General features: G+C 53.4%; 1 protein-coding gene across 5 annotated transcripts in view; it reads right to left on the reverse strand.

The window, feature by feature from the left end:
* Nucleotides 1-17249, reverse strand: part of Myh14 (myosin heavy chain 14) — a 67301-nt gene that overhangs the window by 13108 nt on the left and 36944 nt on the right. For all 5 annotated transcript variants that reach the window (XM_021166764.2, XM_029479397.1, XM_021166765.2 and 2 more), the window contains 17 exons: nucleotides 15702-15889; nucleotides 14818-14939; nucleotides 14275-14344; nucleotides 13743-13903; nucleotides 12920-13028; nucleotides 12110-12241; nucleotides 11288-11494; nucleotides 10692-10829; nucleotides 10195-10318; nucleotides 9898-10069; nucleotides 8447-8659; nucleotides 6860-7004; nucleotides 6462-6668; nucleotides 5814-5918; nucleotides 5575-5727; nucleotides 4452-4700; nucleotides 3207-3419 (listed from right to left, as the gene is read on the reverse strand). In XM_021166764.2, coding sequence (XP_021022423.1) covers nucleotides 3207-3419; nucleotides 4452-4700; nucleotides 5575-5727; nucleotides 5814-5918; nucleotides 6462-6668; nucleotides 6860-7004; nucleotides 8447-8659; nucleotides 9898-10069; nucleotides 10195-10318; nucleotides 10692-10829; nucleotides 11288-11494; nucleotides 12110-12241; nucleotides 12920-13028; nucleotides 13743-13903; nucleotides 14275-14344; nucleotides 14818-14939; nucleotides 15702-15889 — 2708 coding nt within the window. The remainder of the gene's footprint in view (nucleotides 1-3206; nucleotides 3420-4451; nucleotides 4701-5574; nucleotides 5728-5813; nucleotides 5919-6461; nucleotides 6669-6859; nucleotides 7005-8446; nucleotides 8660-9897; nucleotides 10070-10194; nucleotides 10319-10691; nucleotides 10830-11287; nucleotides 11495-12109; nucleotides 12242-12919; nucleotides 13029-13742; nucleotides 13904-14274; nucleotides 14345-14817; nucleotides 14940-15701; nucleotides 15890-17249) is intronic.

Below are 17249 nucleotides of genomic sequence, written 5' to 3' on the forward strand. Positions count from 1 at the left end.
TGGCTGCAACCTTCCCTAACTGCACAAACCCATGACCATGTGGAATTTCCATTTGTGCGTGTATGCACACACACGTGCCACAATGTACATGCACAGGCTAGAGGATAACAGGCAGGAATCAGTTCTCTCCCTCCACCACGTTGGTCCCAGGAATCAAACCAAGGTCAGCAGCCTTGGCGGCAAGCACCTTTATCCTCTGAGCCATCTCGCTGTCCCCATCCTTGAATTATATTTGACTATTCACAATGCCTTGAAACTAGATCAAATGGTATGGAACTCATCCATTGTTCTCATTAGCACTGTCAACTTTGTCATCTGAGAGAAGAGCCCTGATTAAGGAATTGCCCAGATCCGACTTGTCCGTGGGCACATCTGAGGGAGGGGGGATGTTTTGCTTATTAGTTGATACAGGAGAGCCCCGTCCACTATGGGCAGCAGCATTCCTAGGCTATATAAGAAAGTTAGCTGAACTGGGCAGTGGTGATGCATACTTTAATCCAGGTGGCTCTCTGTGTTCAAGGCTAACCTGGTCTATAGAGTGAGTTCCAGGACAGCCTGGACTACACAGAGAAACCCTGTCTCGAAATACAGAGAGAAAGAAACTGAAAAGAAAGAAAAAGAAAGCTAGCCGAGCGTGAGGTGGTGAGTGAGCCAGCACGCAGGGTTTCTGCCCAAGTTCTTCCCTTGAAGCTCAGTGGGCTTCGTCCTAGCAATGGGAAGGCAATGAGAACACGCTTGAAAACCTATTCCAGCAAGAAGCCCTCTTCCTTCTCCAGAATGTAAGGCTTTCCCCCCTCGAGACCCCCACTGTGCTATAGGTGGAGGGTGCTTTCCAATGCTCATCACCTCCTATAGCCGTGAGCCTACAATTCTCTTATGAGGTGTAACTTTGACCCAGGCTTCTTTATACAAAGCAGCTTTATATATATATATACATATATATATTATTGGAGCTGGATAGGCGGTTCAGGGGTAAGAGCACAGACTACTCTCTTCCAAAGAGCCCAAGCTCAATCCACAGCACCCACATGGCAGCTCACAGCTGTCTGTGACTCCAATTCCAGAGGGCCTGACACCCACACACACACATGCAGGCAGATCACCAATGCACATGAAAATAAATCTTTTTAAACAGTTTTAAAAGGACACACCGCCATTGATATTTCAAAATAAAGACTATATTATTTTAAATCGTGTTTATCTATGTTTGTGTATGGGTATGTGCATGCGTACATCCAGTACACATCGAGGCCAGAAGGGGGCACCAGAGCCTCTGGAGCTGGAGTTACAGAGGGTTTTTAACTGCTGGTGTGAGTGCTGGGAACAAAACCCAGAGCCTCTGCAAGAACAGCCAGTGCTCTTGACCACTGAGCTGCCTGTCAGTTCCTCCCAATTACAATGAATGCACTATCTACCTCCATTCTTCCCTCAACTTGGGGGTTTCCATGTCTTCCAGAGAGGCAAAACTCCAGGCACCAGATACAACCTGTGGGAGACTCCGCTTAGCTGTCACCTCCTGGAGAAGATGCCTTTGCCCTTTAGCCCTGCAAATCTAGCTGCTGCCAGCTGCTTCCATGACAATCTCCTGGTTCCGACCTGCTGAGCACAGGCTCCATGTCCATCACATCCCTATGCCAGTGACCCACACTGTCAGCTGAGCCTAGAGGTGCAGGCTTGGGCGCAGGCAAGAGCTTGTGTTTAATAGCATTCCTATTATATATATGTGAGTGGCAATCATGTTCTGTATGTGACATGTGACTGGCAAGATATGGTGGCACATACCTCAACACACAGAAGGCTGAGGCAGGAGGATTGCCAGAAGTTTCAAATCAACTTGAGATTTGAAAAAAAAAAATGGAGAAGCTGGTTGTTGTAGTGCATGTCTTTAATCTTGGCATTTGGGAGGATCTCTGAGTTCAAGGCTGACTCTACAGAGCAGTCCCAGGACTGCCAGGGCTACACAGAGAAACCCTATTTGGGAAAACAATAAAAATAAAGAGCCAAACAAAACTGTGACTATGTGTGTGACCGAGTGTAATGACAATTTTGGTCTCTTTATAAAACACAGGACTATTACAAGAACATAGTTTTGTTTTAATCCCTGGCGTGGGGATTTGTGGCTGCTTCAGATTGTCCACAGCAGGTGACTATGATTTGCCTCCTGCTCTAGCACAGGTGGGATTTTAGCAGCAGGAGATAGTTTTTATGATTGTGTGACATTTGGAATTTTGGGGACTCTTCAGAGGGTGTATAAATGCTAGAGACCCAAGAGGCTGGATGGGTTGTTGGTTGTTAGTCATGGTTTGTTAAGCAGTTGTGCAGAAAGAACAAAGAACAAGAAGAAATTAGATATCCTGACAGAGAAGATCAAACTTGCCCCAAGGAACTCGATGCTCCTGATAAGCAGGAAGTAGTCCAACAATATCATCATTCCCCCCTTTTTTCTCCTATCTAGTCTTAGGGGGTTGAAAGAGAGGAGGGAGGGTAGAGAAGGGTGGAAGAAAGAAGAACCCACAAAGTAACCAAAGTCTAGCTACAATTCGAGAATTCTGTTCACACCATGCAAGTGTGCATAGAAAGCCCATTTGTGATTTGGTAAGCAGAGCGCTTGGCTATGTGACCACATGCCTGCAGTGTCTCCTATGTGACCACATGCCTGCAGTGTCTGCTGTGTGAGCACATGACTGCAGTGTCTGCTGTGTGAGCACGTGACTGCAGTGTCTGCTGTGTGAGCACGTGACTGCAGTGTCTGCTGTGTGAGCACGTGACTGCAGTGTCTGCTGTGTGAGCACATGACTGCAGTGTCTGCTGTGTGAGCACATGACTGCAGTGTGTGCTGTGTGAGCACATTGCCTGCAGTGTGTGCTGTGTGAGCACATGACTGCAGTGTCTGCTGTGTGAGCACATGACTGCAGTGTGTGCTGTGTGAGCACATGACTGCAGTGTATGCTGTGTGAGCACGTGACTGCAGTGTCTGCTGTGTGAGAACATGACTGCAGTGTCTGCTGTGTGAGAACATGACTGCAGTGTCTGCTGTGTGAGCACATGACTGCAGTGTGTGCTGTGTGAGCACGTGACTGCAGTGTCTGCTGTGTTAGCACGTGACTGCAGTGTCTGCTGTGTGAGCACAACTTCAATGTTTGCTAGGTGAGCACATGTGTGCGCTCACAAACCCTCCGTCCCCACTGTGCCCACAGCCGGCTTACGTTCTTGCCCACGTCATCCTTGCTGCTCAGCAGTGCTTCCAGCTCAGCCCGCAGAGCACGGTTCTGCCTCTCCAGCTCCTCCCGTGCCTCCTGCTCCTCTTCCAGGGCCCGGGTCAGCGACAGGGCCCGGGCCTCTCGCTCCCGGCCTTCGGCCTCTATCCGTTCACGGTCTTCCACAGCCCGTAGTACTGCAGCTTTCTCCTCTGCCAGGAGCTGCAGAGAAAAATGCAGGGGGAGATGGGTTGATTGGAAGGAGGATTGGGAAGGGAGGAGGAGAGGGAGGAAGGAGATACTCGAGAGAGACAGAGTTAGAAATAAACACACATACACAAAGACACACAAGAAATAGACAAGGAGAGACAGCTAGCTGGCTTGCCCTGCTGGCCACCAAGGCTGGAACTATAGATGGCCACCACACCCAGCCAGCATTTACATGGGTGCTGGAGAGGCAGAACTGCTTCCTTCACTTTAACCAGGAAGCCACCTCACCCACCCTCTGAAAGTCTTTTAATCAGCTAGAAAGACACACGACCTTTACTGTAGACACTGGGGCTGGAAGCTCCCATTTGTAATTGATGGGCATTGTGGGCAGTGGACATGTAGGCAGGGATAGTTGAGAAGGGCTCTGACTTGTTTATGCCTCCCACATGCTGCCGCCATGATATTCTGACTCAGAGCTGTCAGCAATAGCACCAATGGCCGAGAGCCAAACCCTCCAAACCCGTGAGCCAAAACAATGCTTGTTATTTTCTAAGTCAGCTGCCTCCAGGGTCTGCTACAGTGACTGAGCGCTGACCGACACATGGACCTTTGGCATCTGCAATGATTATTTTAATCCTCCAGGATGTGGAATACTTGATATGATTCATGCTTTCTAGATGGGTAAACTGAGTCGGAGATGGGCGCAGCAATGCCCAGGACAATGAGTCAGGATGCAAGCACCCTCAGGGTAGGAGACAGGACGTTTTGTACATCATTGTTCAAACTGGGACACTCAAGCAATGGGCGATAGGCACAAGCAGGGCACTCAGGGTGGCCTGCTTTGTAAATGTGTTTGTGTGTGTGTGTGTGTGTGTGTGTGTGTGTATGAGAGAGAGAGAGAGAGAGAGAGAGAGAGAGTCAGCACCTACCTGGCTGACTTTTAAAACTTATCTCGAAAGTCCCCTCCCCTAGCAAGTTTCTCCCAGTATTCAAATGGGTTTCTGGTTCCTCAGGGTAGCCAGCTGGGTAAACCGAGGCACTCACCTGGTCAAATTTCCGCTGCTTCTTCTCCAGTGTGCTCAGGAGCTGCTTCTGTTGCCCCAGGTCCACAGTGGCATCGTCCAACTCCTGCTGCAGTCGCCGCCGGGCTCGCTCCAGTCGTTCTACAGCCTCAGTCTTTTCTGCCAGGCGCTGGGTCAGGGTCTCTGCCTCCCGGGCTGCACGGCGCCGAGCCTCCTCCCCAGCCTCCAGCACCGCGGCCTCTTCTTCCTGGCGTCGCCGCCATTCAGAGAGCTGCAGGGAGAAGGGTGTAAGGTGACAGCTGTGAGTGACTGTGGTGTGGACTTCTGGCGCCCCNTNTCCTGGGTGTAAACTGAAGTCTAAAGGAGGGAAGGAGCTGACCACTGGGACCTCCTGCCTCACAGCAGTTGAGAACTATCAACCTAGGTCTTCCAGGGTACTGGTACCCTCAGCATGACCCAGCACTCAGTTCAAATGGGATTTGCCCTTGGATCCCCACACCAAAGCGAAAGTGACAAATGCTGAGGAGGAAGAAGAAGAAAAGAAGGAGGAGGAGGAGAGAGAGAGAGGAAGAAGAGGAGGAAGAAGAGGAAGTGATAATCTGGGGACTTCACAGGATGGGGAAGAGTCTCCATTGGAGATGGGTTTTGAAGTACAAATAGGAGCCTGCCAGTGCAAGGCTCATTCATTCATTCTGCTGGCGTCTCTTAAGGCTTCCTATACAGATCAGGGTCAGTTATTTGAAGGGATTCAATCTGGTGGGGAGACACAAGGGTAGAACAGTCACAGCCTAAGGTGGCCAACATTTAGCCAGAGTAAAACAGAGAGTTGATGGGACAAGCGACCAACTACAAGGGAGGGAAGCCCCTAAGTCTGGAAGAGCAAAGGCCTGCAGACATTACTGGGAAAGACAGGCAGAGGCTCTGTCCAGGGTACTGGCAGCCACAGTAGGCTGTGAGGAAGGGTGGGCAGAGCCCTTGAGCTACCTATGGAAAGAGGAGGAGCTTGGGGGGGGGCAGGGCTCACCACCCACACTGTGCACTGTGGGAGTAGGGAAGTCAGGGGCAGGCATGGCAATGGGGCCTCAGCCAGAGAGACATCTGAAAGCAGCATGGGGCATGGTCCCTGGACGGGTGTGGCTGCCCACCTGGGCCTGTGTGCTCTGCAGCTCCCGGCCAGCCCGTTCCCTGGCAACCACCTCCTCTTCCATCTGCTCCCGAAGCCCGGCCGCCTCGGCCTCTAGGGCACGCACACGGGACCCCAGGGCCAGCTTTGCCCTGGTCTCCTCCTGCAGCAGTTCCTGTGGGTGGAAGGGATGACGGGGGTCAGGTGGAGTCAGCGGCAGAGAAGAAGATGGGGGAGGGCGTGGGGGACAAGCAGGGTCACCTGGGTGTCGTGCAGCTGGGACTCTGCACTGCTCAGCTCCTTGCCCAGCCTGATGGCTTTGGACTCCGCCTCACTCAGGGCTGTGGACACGCTCTCAAGTTCCGCCTGTGGAAAGGAGATCATGAAGCTGGCCAGGATAGTTCAACACAGTGGGCTTTATTGACACCTCTGTCCCAGATGTCCTGGCTGTGTGCATGGTGGGAAGCCAGTGCCTGGCCAGGGTCTAACAGAACTGACACAGAGGCCAAGTATTAGCAGTTTCCAGAGGAGAGGAACTTCTGCCATGTCACCAAGGTGGACAGACAGTCAATAGAAGAAACAAAAGGGGGAATACCATTCAGCAATGAAAGGGACGAGGGAGGGAGCTGGGTGTGGTGGCTCAGGCCACCTAGAACTTGGGAGGCAGAGGCAGGAGGATCTCTGTGAGTTCAAGACTAGTTTGGTGTACAGAGTGAGTTCCAGGACAGCCAGTGCTGCACTGAGTAAACCTGCTTCAAAAACGAAAACTATTTGAGCCAAGTCAGACTGGGGTGGAGTCATCTTTTTTTTTTCTGTCCGTGCTGCCCTATTTAGAGTGAAACCATTCACAGTCCGCTCCCCACCCCCGCCCCCAGGGATAGTCACATGACACCCCGTGACCCCGCCTACCTGGGCTCTCTGCAGCTTCTCAGCAGCCTCAGACCGAGCCCGCTCTGAATCACTGGATCGGCCCTGGACCTCCTGTAGCTGGGACTCCAGGCGTCGCCTCTTCTGCTCACCCTCCTGTCTCGAGGTCTGCAGGCTGCTCAGCTCGGCCTTCAGCTCGGACACCTCAGCCTCCAGGGATAGCCGAGTCTTCTCCCACACACCTTTGCCCTGCGTGGAATGGGTGGACTTTCTGAGCTCTACCTCAGAGCCTCCATACACTCAGCGTCATCGCTCACTCCTCATGCCCACGGCCTTTGGTTCAATATTTTCTTTGCATCAAGGATTCGGTTTAAGTAGTTATGCAATGAACATGTATTCAAGGCTATATCCCAGAGGGTGGCCGGTCGCTACCTACTCACCCTCCGGGCTTGCTCCAACTGCTCTGCCATCTCCACCAGTGCCTGGCTATGCCTCTGTCTCAGCTCCTGCATGGACACCTCATGGGCATGGGACTCCTCTTCCAATGCTTTCTTCAGCTCTGTCACCTCCTGCTCCCTCTTGGACCTTTGATGTGGGCAGGGGAGAGAGGACAGGAATTCAGAGCGGAGGGCAGTGGGATGCGAGGAGAACCAGATATGGTCTCTTTCTCCATTCTCGCTGAGGATGGACCCTGTAGTTTGTGCTTCCTGTGAGGGTCTGGATATGAAAGCTCCCCAAGAGCTCACAAGTCCCCCTGCCTCCGTGCTCAGCTGGAGGCGCTGTCTTGAGAGGATGGAGAAGCTTTAGGGCAGGGGTCCAGCTGACATAGGGAGGCAGGCGGAGGGTCATAGCCAGCCTGGGTTCCTGCAGAGTCCATCTGCTGTTCTGTGAAGATTGGAGCCAGCCCTACTGCAAGCTCCCGCACCACAGGCAGGAGACACTTCTGCCACTGTGGAAGCCACTTCCTTGCCATGACATCATGGGCTAAAACAGACCTTCCCTCCCAAGTCACCTCTTGTCAGGCGTTTGGTTGTATAACAGATACATTTCCCAAGGTATCTGGGTGGTGATGCAGAGGGGGAGGGGTTGTCAGGCATCACTTCCTATTTATTCCTCAAACCCTTCTCAAAGGGCCATTCTCAACAAGGCCTTCCAGAGCACAGACTTACCTTAAAGCTCTTTTATTACTTATGTGTGTGTATGTGGGCATGTGCATGTGACTGCAGTGCCCAAGGAGGCCAGAAGGGGGCGTCATATCTCCTGGAGCTACAGGAAGTTGTAAACCATCATGTAGTTGCTGAGAATTGAACTCAAATCCTCTGTAAAAGCAGCCAGTGCTCTAAACCACTCTCTCCAGCCTTTGGACTTCACTTAAGAGCTGGCATTGGGGCTGGAGAGATGGCCTAGTGGCTAAGAGCACTGACTGCTTTTCCAGAGGTCCTGAGTTCAATTCCCAGCAACCACATGGTGGCTCACAAGCATCTGTAATGGGATCCGATGTCTTCTGGGGTGTCTGAAGACAGCAACAGTGTACTCAGATAAATAAAATGAATAAATCTTTTTTTTAAAGGTGAATGTCTGTGAATTTAAGGCCAGCCTGCTCTACAGAGCAAGTTTCAGGACAGCCAGTGCTGTTACACAGAGAAACCCTGTCTCAAGAAACTAAAAACAAACAAACAAACAAACAAACAAAAAAGAAAAGTTCTCTAAGAATGGGGTAGTCTGAGGGCAAGGCTTGGGTCTGACTCTTCCATTCACACCTTCAGAGCTGGTGCCTGTGTGTGTGTGTGTGTGTGTGTGTATGTGTGTGTAGGTGTGTGCATGTGTGTGTATATGTGTGTATGTGTGTGTATATGTGTGTATGTGTGTGTATATATATTGTGTATATGTGTGTGTATGTGTGTGTGTGTATGTATGTGTGAGTGTGAGTGTGTGTGTGTGTAGCCTCTGTCCTGATGTGCCCCACCTGCCACACCCTCCCTGTCCCATCCACTATCCTCCCACCCCTACCCACCCCATCTCCTCACCGCAGCTCCTGCTGGGCGTTGGTGGAATCCAGAGTGTCCTCGAGCTCCCCACGTAGGGCCTCCAACTCCTCGCCCAGGTCCCGGCGCTGCTTCTCTGCCTTGGCTCTGGCTACCCGCTCAGCTTCCAGGTCCTCCTGAGCCTCAGCAAGGCCAGCCTGTGCCTCTCGCAGGGACTTGAGCAGCTGGGCACGGGCACCACCCTCCTCCTCTACCCTGTGGGTGTGACAAGGACCAAGGGGGTTGGTTGGCACCCAGGCAGGCAGAGCTGAGGGTTAGGTTCAGGGTCTGGAGCGATCAGATGTGGGTTCAAGTCCTGGCTCTGTCACTGGTCATGTGATTTCTCGTCCCCAATCCTTCCTATTCATATTCCTGGGCAGAATGCTACCCACAGTTCTCCTGGGTGATACCAGGCTCCTGCCATGTGCCCAGCCCTTTACTGAGATCTTTGGGGAGTTGTTGCTGTTTTCTAGGACAGGATCTTTCTAATTTGTTCAGGCTAGCCTAATACACACTCATGGCAATGCTCCTGTCTCAGCCTCGAAAGTGCTGGGCCATTTAACTGCTGTGTTTACAGTGGAAGCCAGAAGTGCCCTCAAATCATTTCTCCATCTTTTTTTCCCCCCGAGACAGGGGTTCTCTGTGTAGCCTTGGCTGTCCTGGAACTCATTCTATAGACCAGGCTGGCCTCGAACTCAGAAATCCTTCTGCCTCTGCCTCCCAAGTGCTGGAATTAAAGGCATGTGCCACCACTGCCCGGCTTAAGTTCATTCGTTCTCTCTCTCTCTCTCTCTCTCTCTCTCTCTCTCTCTCTCTCTCTCTCTCTCTCTTTCTTTTTTAAAGATTTATTTATTTTATGTATCTGAGTGCACTGCAGCTGCCTTCAGACACACCAGAAGAGGGCATCAGATCCCATTACAGATGGTTGTGAGCCACCATGTGGTTGCTGGGAATTGAACTTAGGACCTCTGGAAGAGCAATCAATGCTCTTAACCTCTGAGCCATCTCTTCTGCCCCCTCCACCTTAATTTATTTAAAAAGGTTTATTTTTATTTTATGCAACTGACTGTATGTGCGCCATGTCTGCAGTGCCCGTGGAGGCCAGAACAGAGAGTTGGGCTCCATAGGACTGCAGGTACAGTCATGAGCCTCCATGTGGGTGCTGGGAACTGAACCTGGATACTCTGCAAGAGCAGCCATTGTTCTTAACCACTGAGTTATCTCCAGCCTTCCTAATTCACATTTTATTCCTAATTCCATCTGCAATGGAGCTGTACCCACAAGCCAGGATGTCTTGGAAGGCCTCACATGCAGTGTGGTCAATGTGTTTCAAATAGGCGCCACAGCTTGTACGCAGTAGTAGCTCAATAACTGTGCGTGGAGCCCTCACACTTGAGGTCCCTCACATGCTGTGCCTTGGTGGGGGAGGCGGGGCCCCTCCTGGGGAGACCCACCTGAGCAGGGCAGCCTGCAGCTCATCCTCCTTGCGGCCCAGCTGTGCGAGCAGCTCCTCTGCCCTCTGCTTCTGCTCCACCATCTGCTCCTGAAGCTCTGAGCTCTCCCCATCCAGCCGTCGCTTCAGCTTCTCTAGTTCCTGGCGGCCCTTCTCCTCCTTCTTCAGCCGGTCTGTGGGCACCAGGACAGGGGCTGACTGCAGACTGAGGCCTGGCACCATCTGCCTCCTCCCTCTGACCCTCTGCCTGCAGGTCTCCAGTATGCACACAGCCCACCCTGGCTCCCCTTTGCTTTACCTTCCATGTCTGAGATTGTGGCTTCATATTTGAGCCTCAGCTTGTTGAGACTTTTGACTTTCTCTTCCTCTTCTGCTGCCTGTGAGGAGAACTCAGCCAGGCGCTCCTCCAGCAGCCTCCGCTCCTGGGGACAAAAGAGACTCAGGACCCTTGCTTGCCTGCCATGTCCCCAGCATCTACCCTTCCCTCCCTTCACCCTCCCCTCCTCTCCATCCCCGGGGTCTGGGCCCAGCCCACCTTAGGGACTCACGAATGGCATTAAGCCACCAGCACATGGAGGGATGTGGGCTGCTCTTTTGAACAACACTTCAGGACACCCCCAGGAGGCAGTGCACCCTAGCCATCACCCCCCCTTCACACACACACACACACACTCCTGCCTCACTGGACCAAGATCCCAGCAGGAGCCCATCTACTGTATCTTGCTTTGGTGTGCCCATGGTCCCCAGAGGCTTCCCCCTGCTGACCCAGGATGCGGTGCTGCCCAGAAGCCCCACCTTGCTCAGCTTGGAATTCTGGTCCTCCAGGAGCAGCAGGTCCTCTTCAAATTTCTTCATCTTAGCCTCTGTGGTCACCTTCTCCAGCTGTAGCTTCTGCCGGGCACCCTCCTCGGCTTCCAGGTGGCTCTCCAGTTCCTGTGGGGGTAGAAGGAATGAGGACCCCATTGCTGTGGCTTTACACGAGTCCATACCAGAGGTATGCAGCAAGCTTTTCCTTGCCTCCCCTGTTTGTTCATTCTTTGGCTTGACAACACTTACTGAGTGCATACCAGACACCATCACAGACCCTGAAGACGAGTAACGATTTCTATTCATGCACAAAAAGAACCCAATTGTCCCCCTCAGTGCACACAGATTTGAGAAAGTAGTCACAGGAGGGTGGCCTGCTAGGGTCAGGGCTGAAGACAGATGCCTTCAGAGCTAGGAGTCGGAGGTTGAATCCTGAGGAGGGGACTTAATTGAGGGATCCAGCGGCACCTGAAGCTGGATTCTAGTTCTCCACTATTTGAATGAAATCTATATAGTCTTTGTGCTTTGGACCCTCGGAGCTGAGGTGTGCGGTGGGGTGGACGGGGTGTCTGGGTCCCCCACACCTGGATATGCTGCTGCAGCCTCTTCTTCTCACTCTGCAGCTGCCGGCTGCACTCTTCTTCCTCGCCCACTCGTGCCTCCAGCTCTGTCACCACCAGCTCCAGCTCCTGCTTCCGGGCAGCCAGTCGCGCCCGCGTCTCCTCGGCTTCAGAGCAGAGCTCGGCTTCTGCTCTCAGCTGCTCAGCCAGGCGCATGCGCTCCTCCTCTAGCTGTGGATGGTGGGTACCAGTCAGGGGCCCCCTCTCAGGCTGCCCCCACATCCCCACCTCTTACCTCTCACCACCCAGCCTGAGTGCAGCCAGACCCTGTCCCTAGAGCCCTGGCTTCGTCCCCTCATCCACACAGCTCTGCCATAGCTCCACCCAAAGACCCACACTCACCATTCCACCCGTAACCTTGCTGTTGGCATCAAAGCCATATCTCAAGGCCTGAAGACAACCTTGAACCCCAGCCCTGCCCCTGCGGCTCACCATAGAAATTCTGTCCATCACACAGGCTCTGCCTAGTAGCCTTACTTGCCCTCCAGGCCCGATCCTGATACAAGGACGGACGGGCGCGTGCATGTACACACACACACACACACACACACACACACACACACACACACAGCCCCACCTCCTCACCCTCTTCATTCTGCCCTTCATATACTGTCCCGCCCCAAGCCCTACTCTTGACCATGCCCTTATGTCCACCCACCGCTCCACAACCCCACTCGGTGGAAGTGGCTCCACTCAAAAGCCCCGCCTCTCATACCATGGCCACACCCACACAGACCCGCTGTCCGGCTAGGCCTCACTCCTTGTGTTACATGGCCTGCTCCTCACCTGTGCCACTCGACCCTGCAGTTCCCCCACTTCACGCGCGCTCTGCTGCTGCAGCTCCTGAACTTTCTGCAGCTCCTGGGCACGCGCCTGCAGCACCTCATCCTGCCGTGTCACCTGCAGCAGGGGCTTCACCTGGGGAAGAGCACAGTGGCTCCAGGAAGGGGAACCCGCCACACGCCTGTCACTCTTGCTGATGTAATGATCCCTGGGGACCCGAGGGTGGTCAGGAGACCACTGGCTTGTTCTGGATCCAGCTGCACCTGAAGCTGTCTGTTCTTTTGATTTGTTTGTTTGATGGTGGTTTTACATGTTTAATGGAAGTCAGTTTTCTCCTTCCACAGGGTGGGTCCTGGGAATTGAACTCATGTTATCAGGCTTGGCAGCAAGCACCCTTAATCTGTTAAGCCATGATATTATACACCCTCCCCCCTTTTTTTCTGAGACAAGAGTTTATATAGCCCTGTCCAGCATCAGACTCTATATGTAGCCAGAGATGACATAGGACGCCTGATCCTCCTGTTTCCTGAGTTCTGGAATGACAGTTCTATGCATGTTGAGCAAGCACACTACCAACTGAGCTGCAGCCTCAGCCAAGGCCTCAACCCGTCCTCTCCAGTGTGCAGATTCCAGACAGGTTTCACTGCCACCCCCGTGTCGTGTCCTGTATTAGACCAGTTTAAATCGCTTGCCTTCTAAAGACTCCTGGGTAACGGGCGGGAAGATGGGCTCCAACGCACAGGCTCTGAGAACTGGGTGCCCCTCCCCCCGCCCCGGGAGCTGAGGCGTGTGTGTAGGTGCAGCCTCCCTCACCTTGATGAACAGCCTCCACCACTGCCAGTTCCTGAGCTTGAGGTAGGCGGCACAGTTTCTCTGCATCACCCTCAGAGCACTCTGCTGCTGCTGCCGTCTCTGGAAAGCCCTGTGGGGGACACCGCTGAGAGTGGGTGCTGGCCCACAGGAAGCAGCCACTCTACACAGGGGTCTTGTGTAGCTCTGGCTTTGAACTCTTGATGCTCCCACCTCCACCTCCATAGTGCAGGGATGACAGGTGTGCATCCCCACGAGGATGGAACCCAGGGTCCCACGCATGCTTGGTGAGCCCCCTGGCAACTGAGCCGAATGCCCCCACAGCAGACTTGACGATCAATCTTTCACGTCCTGCTCTTGGCTCTGCTCAAGCCTCACCCCCCCCCCTTCTTTCTTCTCAGTGCATTCTCACACACTGGCCCTGCCTTTGGCTCTCAGCTCTCCACATTCCCCAGGGTCCCTGGGCAAGGTCCATAGCCCCCAGCTTGGGGCTGGGCTATCCCTTCTACTGGCTATTTGTTCCGACAGGAAGAGCATGTTTTACATCTGTCTGCATTCTGAGACCGGCCAGGTGCCCTGCCGCGGGGCCCTCACACAGACCAGCTTCTCATACTCTTTCATCCGGGCATCTTCATAAAGACATGTCACCCCTCCAGCTGGGGTCCTGAGCAATTGGTTGGGGCCAAACAACGTGTCTGGCTGGACCCCCAACCTTTTGAGCTCAGGCAGCATGCAGCACCCCAGCTCCCTCTGAGTGTTTGCTGGCCTCAGGCCTAGCCTTGGCCTACAACACCCGACACAGCTTGGCTTCCTCAGGCTTCCTCACCTACGGGCCAGGTAGCCCCGTGCCGCTGCCTGGAAAGACACTATGATGTCGGTGACTTTCAGGTCCCGCTCCTCCTCCAGCTGGGCCAGGACCCCTGCCCGGAAGAAGATCTTGCTTTGGCCAACACGGTACAAGTTGGGGTCTAGCTCCAGGGCCTGGATCTGGGGGATGAGAGTGGGAAGGGGAGGAGATAGAGAAAAAGAAACTGCATGAGGAAGGACAATGGGGCAGTCCCCCCACACACACCTGGATCCCTGTCCAGACCCTACACCTGCTATCAACTTCACCCCACCCCACAGGCCTCACGAAACATCTTTCTGAAGGTCCAATGCTTCCTATACATCTCAGCCCAACAACAAAGGCCCTGCCCATGCAGTTAGCACCGCCTCCATCTATAGGCCCCGCCCCAAGAAAGAGAAACCCCTCCCCACCCCAGCCCCTGGCCCTACCCACTGCGCAGGCCCCACCTCAGATCACAAAGCCTCATCCCTCCACAGTCCTGCCCCCAAACATTGGCCCCACCCCTACGTACCATCTTCTCACAGGCCTGTTTGCCGTCCATGAAGCCCTTGGGAATAGCGTTCGGGGTGAGGATTTCATAGCTGCAACCAGAGGGGAGAGTGGAGAGGAAGACGGTTCACAGTGGCGTGAGAAACCATATAAGCAAGGCTTCATAGACAACAGGAATGCAAACCACATCACTGGGATGGCCCACTTTTAGAAGTTTGGTTTTTTGGGGTTTTTGTTTTTGTTTGATTTTTGAGACAGGATCTCATTTAGTAACGTTGGCTGCCCTGGAACTCGCTATGTAGACCAGGTCTGGCCTTGAATTCAAAAGCTCCTCCTGTATTTGCCTCGCCAAAGCACTATGCCCAGCTTCGACTTCCGTTTTAAGTATAGAGGATCGCACACTTGCAGTGACCCTAAATACAGCTGGCACCCCAGGCCCCTTTCACACGGATCGTTTCTGAGGCTCAGTTAACCTAGCATCCAGACCCCAATCTGAGATCGCACTTGTAGGGACTTGGCTCCCATCCTGCCCAACCCCCTGGGGCCTTTTGTTGGCCTGGCTCACCGCTGTCGGAACTCCTGGAAGAGGATGCGGTTGGGGAAGCCTTGGCGGCAGATGCGGATACCCTCGAGGACCCCGTTACAACGGAGTTGGTCCAGCACCAGGCGCGGCTCCAGCTTCCCAGCCTGCAGGGGTGACGGCAGGGTCAGTGGTGGCCACCAGGGGCGCCACAAGTAGGACCGTGGCAAGTGTTTACCACTGATCCATACCCGAGCCTCACTCTGGGGGATTCCAGAAAGGAACTTCATTGCTGAGTAACACACTTTTTACTTATTTGAAACAGGATGTTATTAAGTTGCCCAGACTGTCTTTGAACTGGTGCTGTAAGAGAGACTGGTCCTGAACTTAACAGTTGTTCTGTCTTATTGTCCCTAGTGCTGAACTGACAGGCCTGTGTCACCTCCTATCCCCGCAGCCTTCTTCCATTCTGTATTCCCACCATGCTCCCACCCACCTCTGGGCCTTTGCACAAGCCGTTCTCTGCTTGGAAAACTGCTTAGGCTATGCAGTTCAGTCACCTCCCCTCAGGGATCTTTCTCTGACTCCCTGGCTAGGTAAAAGCCAATGTGACCTTCTTCTCATACCTTCAGAGTCACCTGAACATTCACTCGGGGTGCCGGGTTGTATGTGTATCTCATTAAGTCCCCTCTTTGCCCTGTCTACCAGCAAATGTGAGAACTCGATGTCCTCCCTTCACCTTGTTAGCTCCTTGGAGGGCACAGGAGCAGCTGGAACAGGCTCTTCTTGTCTCTCTGCCACTGTGTCCCCAAGTTCTGCTTCTGCCACACAGTGGACACTCAGAAACTTTAGGTCACAGAAGCAGAGAGCCCAAGCATGGTGGCCACTTGTCCCCACACACAGAGCACATCAAGTCCCCTCCTACTCACCCTCTTCTCATGATTGGGAACGATGCAGCGGACAAAACTAGGGTTGGTGTTGCTGAGCGTGGCCATGAGGCGGCTCAGGGATTCTTTGTAGAGCTGCCCCACGGTCCGGAACATTCCACGGCGGGGGCGGCCTCCCGGCGGGCCATCTCCAAGGCTGCTCACTTGCTCCAGCCCCACGATGCCCTCCACTGTGGAGGGCATAAGAGATGCACAAAAGGGATCAAGGTCAGCCAGCCATATGTTCATGCCATCCTCCTGCCTCAGACTCCAGAGTGCTGGGCTGGAGCCACCACACTCAGCTCCTTAGAATCATCTTTAAGGAGTGAAGTTAGCTGAGGTGGAGTATCTTGTTGTTTATAGGACCTGGCATGTCACACAGAGCACTGCTACTTGGCCTGGGGGCTGGGGGTTGCAGTTGACAGGCAGACAGAGAGCCAGAAATGCAGCAACTGGCCTCAAGGTCACATAGCTCAGAAAGCAAAGACCCAGGGCCAGAACCTGGTAATGTGTCCTCATGTGCCCTGCCACTGCTGGGCCTCCCCAAGTTCAAGTCTCTCTGGAGCCCCTATGCTGTCAGTCATTTTCAAAATGACACATCTCATTGATTAGGTTTTTATAGCATAAGAAAGAGCTAAGGTTCTGGGTTCAAATCCCGACTCTGTCACTTACAGGCTGTGTGACCTTGAGCAAGCGACATAACCTCTCTGTACTTGTTTCCTTGTTTGCACATTAGGTGCTCAGGAAATGGCTTTCTTAAAATGTAATTCACTGTGTGTGTGTTCATGTGAGTGTGCACGCGTGTGTAAGGCATGTGTGGAAGACAGTTTGTGGGAATTGGTTCTCTCCTTCCCCCATGTGGGTCCTGGGAGATGGACCTCAGAATGTCAGGCTTGGCAGCACACACCCCTTTATGTGCTGACCCATCTTGCTGGCCCCTTCTCTGTATTTTTAATAGTGGTCTAGCTAGAAGGTTCTAGAACCACCAAGGGCTCAACAAGGAGGGAGAGACCTCATGCAGAGAGGAGAGGGACCAGCATTTCCACCCAGGACCCCTCCCCACAGTCCCCCCAACTGCATTCTGCAACCTCACCCGTGGGTGCACAGAGAGACCCAACCCCTGGAGGAGAAGCGCCAGAGCTGAGTCTCCCTGCAGGTCCAGGGGACGGCGATGGGAAGGAGCCAAGTAAAGTGAACTGTTGGAGACCCCCTTGTTCTGGGGATGGGCAGATGAGGGGTGGGGAAGATGGCAGTGGTGGGAGAGATGTGTGGAGATGGGAGAGGGAAAGGTGAGAGGAAGAGAGAGAGAGAGCATTAGTCAGCACAGAGCAAGCAGGCAGGACTCAGCTGTTGCCTGTGACCTAATCAAGTCCTGTTCACCCTAACATCGGTGCCCAGAGCATCTGTGAGGAGTCAGTACCAAAGAAAATGACAGAACACCTTAGAACCCAAGTCTACAACTGTTGTCTTAGCTAGTCCTTTTTGCCCTGGAAGCCCGGAAGCACAGCAACTAACTTGACATAGCCACCCCACCTGTTGGGGACTGTTATG

The sequence above is a fragment of the Mus caroli genome, chromosome 7 (genome assembly GCF_900094665.2).
Source record: "Mus caroli chromosome 7, CAROLI_EIJ_v1.1, whole genome shotgun sequence".
In the NCBI taxonomy this organism is placed as follows: domain Eukaryota; kingdom Metazoa; phylum Chordata; class Mammalia; order Rodentia; family Muridae; genus Mus; species Mus caroli.